This window comes from Anopheles aquasalis, chromosome 3, assembly GCF_943734665.1.
Source record: "Anopheles aquasalis chromosome 3, idAnoAquaMG_Q_19, whole genome shotgun sequence".
Taxonomy (NCBI): Eukaryota; Metazoa; Arthropoda; class Insecta; order Diptera; family Culicidae; genus Anopheles; species Anopheles aquasalis.
The window spans coordinates 54,138,549-54,141,048 of record NC_064878.1 but is presented as its reverse complement, the minus strand read 5'-3'; the positions used below and the strand labels follow the sequence as shown (position 1 = coordinate 54,141,048).

The 2,500-nt window shown below is 46.2% G+C and overlaps 1 protein-coding gene across 1 annotated transcript in view; it reads right to left on the bottom strand.

The window, feature by feature from the left end:
* Nucleotides 1-1,348: 1,348 nt before the first annotated feature.
* The window catches only part of LOC126578104 (angiotensin-converting enzyme-like), a 2,153-nt gene continuing 1,001 nt past the window's right edge, over nt 1,349-2,500 (bottom strand). The window contains exon 3 of the mRNA XM_050240377.1: nt 1,349-2,500. This exon is cut by the window's right edge and continues 586 nt beyond it. Coding sequence (XP_050096334.1) covers nt 1,349-2,500 — 1,152 coding nt within the window.

The following is a 2,500-nucleotide window of genomic DNA, read 5'->3' as shown; positions in this document are numbered from 1 at the left end:
AGAAAAGAGAAGCGAACAGAAGGTGAAAGGAAAATCATCGTGAGCAACAAATACTAAAGCATTAAAGTTGAATAATGAATTATTAAAAACCCTTACTAATAAAACGAAAAAGACGACAAATTAATAGAAGAACCACAAACCCTCCCTGTTAAGGTAAAGCCACATCGTTTTTGTTCGTTATGTTTCTTGCTTGTGATTGTATATTTTTATTGGGCGTGTGTTTTACATTTGATTTTTCTCTTTTCGTAGCTCATTCATATGACTGTGAACAATTTAACCGGAGTTTTCGCTTCCCGTCTAGCCTATCATGCATTGCATCGTTATCATTTACACGTTTGTTCTCATTTTGGTTTCGGTAAGTTCGTTCTTCATTTCTTTTAATGTTTTGTTCTTTTGTTCCTCATTTCTTTGATCAGCCTTTATTTTACGTCCGTTACATTTTACATTGTTAGTGCCCAGCATGTTTATTCGCCTGAAGGTGCATTACAGGGGGTCGTTCCTTTTAGAAAAACAAGTGACTTCTATTCACACCTCTTTGGCTGTTGTTTTTTGCCTTTTGCCACATTGATGTCATTCTAATGTTCCATCACCAGCCCCGTTTCAATTGATCGAATCGTGAATCGTGAATATGTTTAGCCTTTAAATTGTTAATTATGTTTTGTTGATGCCACCGGCTTGCTTCGGGCTTGATTCTTGTTCGGGTAATCGGTAATACAAATCATCCATCAGCTCATGTATATGCAGCAGTGGGCCGCTAATAAGTAATCGAAATTTGAAAATACAACAGCGCTAGCCCGTTTTAAGATTCCAACATACGCACACGTGGCATAGAACAAAGGGGCAAAGGAGAAGAGGTCTCGGTTCCTCGGTTTGAATGATTCCAATCCCTCTCGCAAACCGTCACGAGAGTATTAACCTGTTTCTTCGTATTGTAAGTTAAGACAAAGTAGCATAAATGTCTTTCGGAAAAAAAACGCTAGATTTATTCGCCCAGACGATGCGAGAGAAGTGGAATGTAACGTAAAGAAGTCAGCTCTTTTGGAAAAACGCAAAGAAAAACTACAGCAGATCATATATATACACATCTAGGCATTTGTAACGTGGAACGTGGAATGAATGGCTAGGAATAGGTTTGTTAAACCAGCAGGCAAAAAAAAATCCATTGGAACTTTTATCCCAAATCAAACAACTCTCGTTTACACTCAAACACACTCACAGGTACAAAGGCGGAAGGGTGGAAGCGAAGAGGATTAATAAACACTGGATCCGATTAACCCATAACGCCACACGCTGGTCAATTCGATTGTGCTCCTGTGGTGAAAGCTTCCAGTTTCGTTCCGGGTTCACTTCAATCAGTCCAGCCCACCACCAACTGGTGCTCGTCGATGAACCGGTCCAGAAAGTCGATCAACGGTGCATAGTACTTGAGCATACTGGCTGCCGAAATGTCCACCTCTCCGGTCAGCTGTTCCAGTACGGTCGTCCAATGAACCGATGCACCGGGAGCCAGTGCTTTCCTTAGCAGCTTGCCGGCCTTCTTCGAACCATACAGATCGCACCGATGCAGTGGCATCGGGATTTCGTTGATGGGATTTGCCCTAACCGTACCGTACAGGGAGCCCTTGCACAGTCCCTCGTAGATTTGGTAGCTCAAAAAGCTGGCCAAGAAGTACCGCACGAAGGGAGTATTGTCCGAAAGATGGAAACCAGCACCGGCATCGAACAATGTGTCACGTAGGGCGTCCGACGGAGCCCGGATGCCTTGCTCTCCCTCGAGCAAATACCAGAAGTAGCTGTTGGCGTCCTGGCCATAATCAACGGAACCATCGAACAGATCCCAACGGTACACATCCATCAAATACTCGAAAGGTATGGTGGGCACCTTGGTTAGTGCGACGCGAAGTAGAAAAGCGTAATCGAAAGAGTTGAGTGTCGAGTGATCGCTCCTTCCGCCCAGGCCGTCGTACTCGTCGTTCTCCGGTGCCATATGCTTTGAATCCAGCAGCGAAAGACGCACGAGATGCTGTGGTGTTACCGCGGCAAGAAACATGGCATCACCGAAGGCTTCCTGGAAGGCGGCGTTAGTGCCGTCTTGAAAGATGGTCGGTTGCTTGGCGGCTTCCATGTAGTAAACGATGTGGCCCATTTCGTGCACCGTGACGTAGTAATCCTGCAGTGTACCACCGTCCCTCGGAGGACACACAATCATCCGGAAATCCGATGGGGCGTACATGTTAGCAGCCGTTCCGTGGCACTTGACGACCGATTCGTTCCCGATGATACTACTGTTCCAGAAGGTTTCACTCATCCGCTCCAACCCAAGCGAAGCGTACAGGTCTTCGGCGCGACGCACGAGATCAATCGCGGTCCAGTTGGCACGGTGGAACCGTTGATCTATATCCACCGGATGGGGTAGGATTGAGTGTGCATAACTGGTCCAGCTGTGACTCCACATGCCACCGAGCAGATGCGCTGGAATCAATCCATCGGTATCGATGAG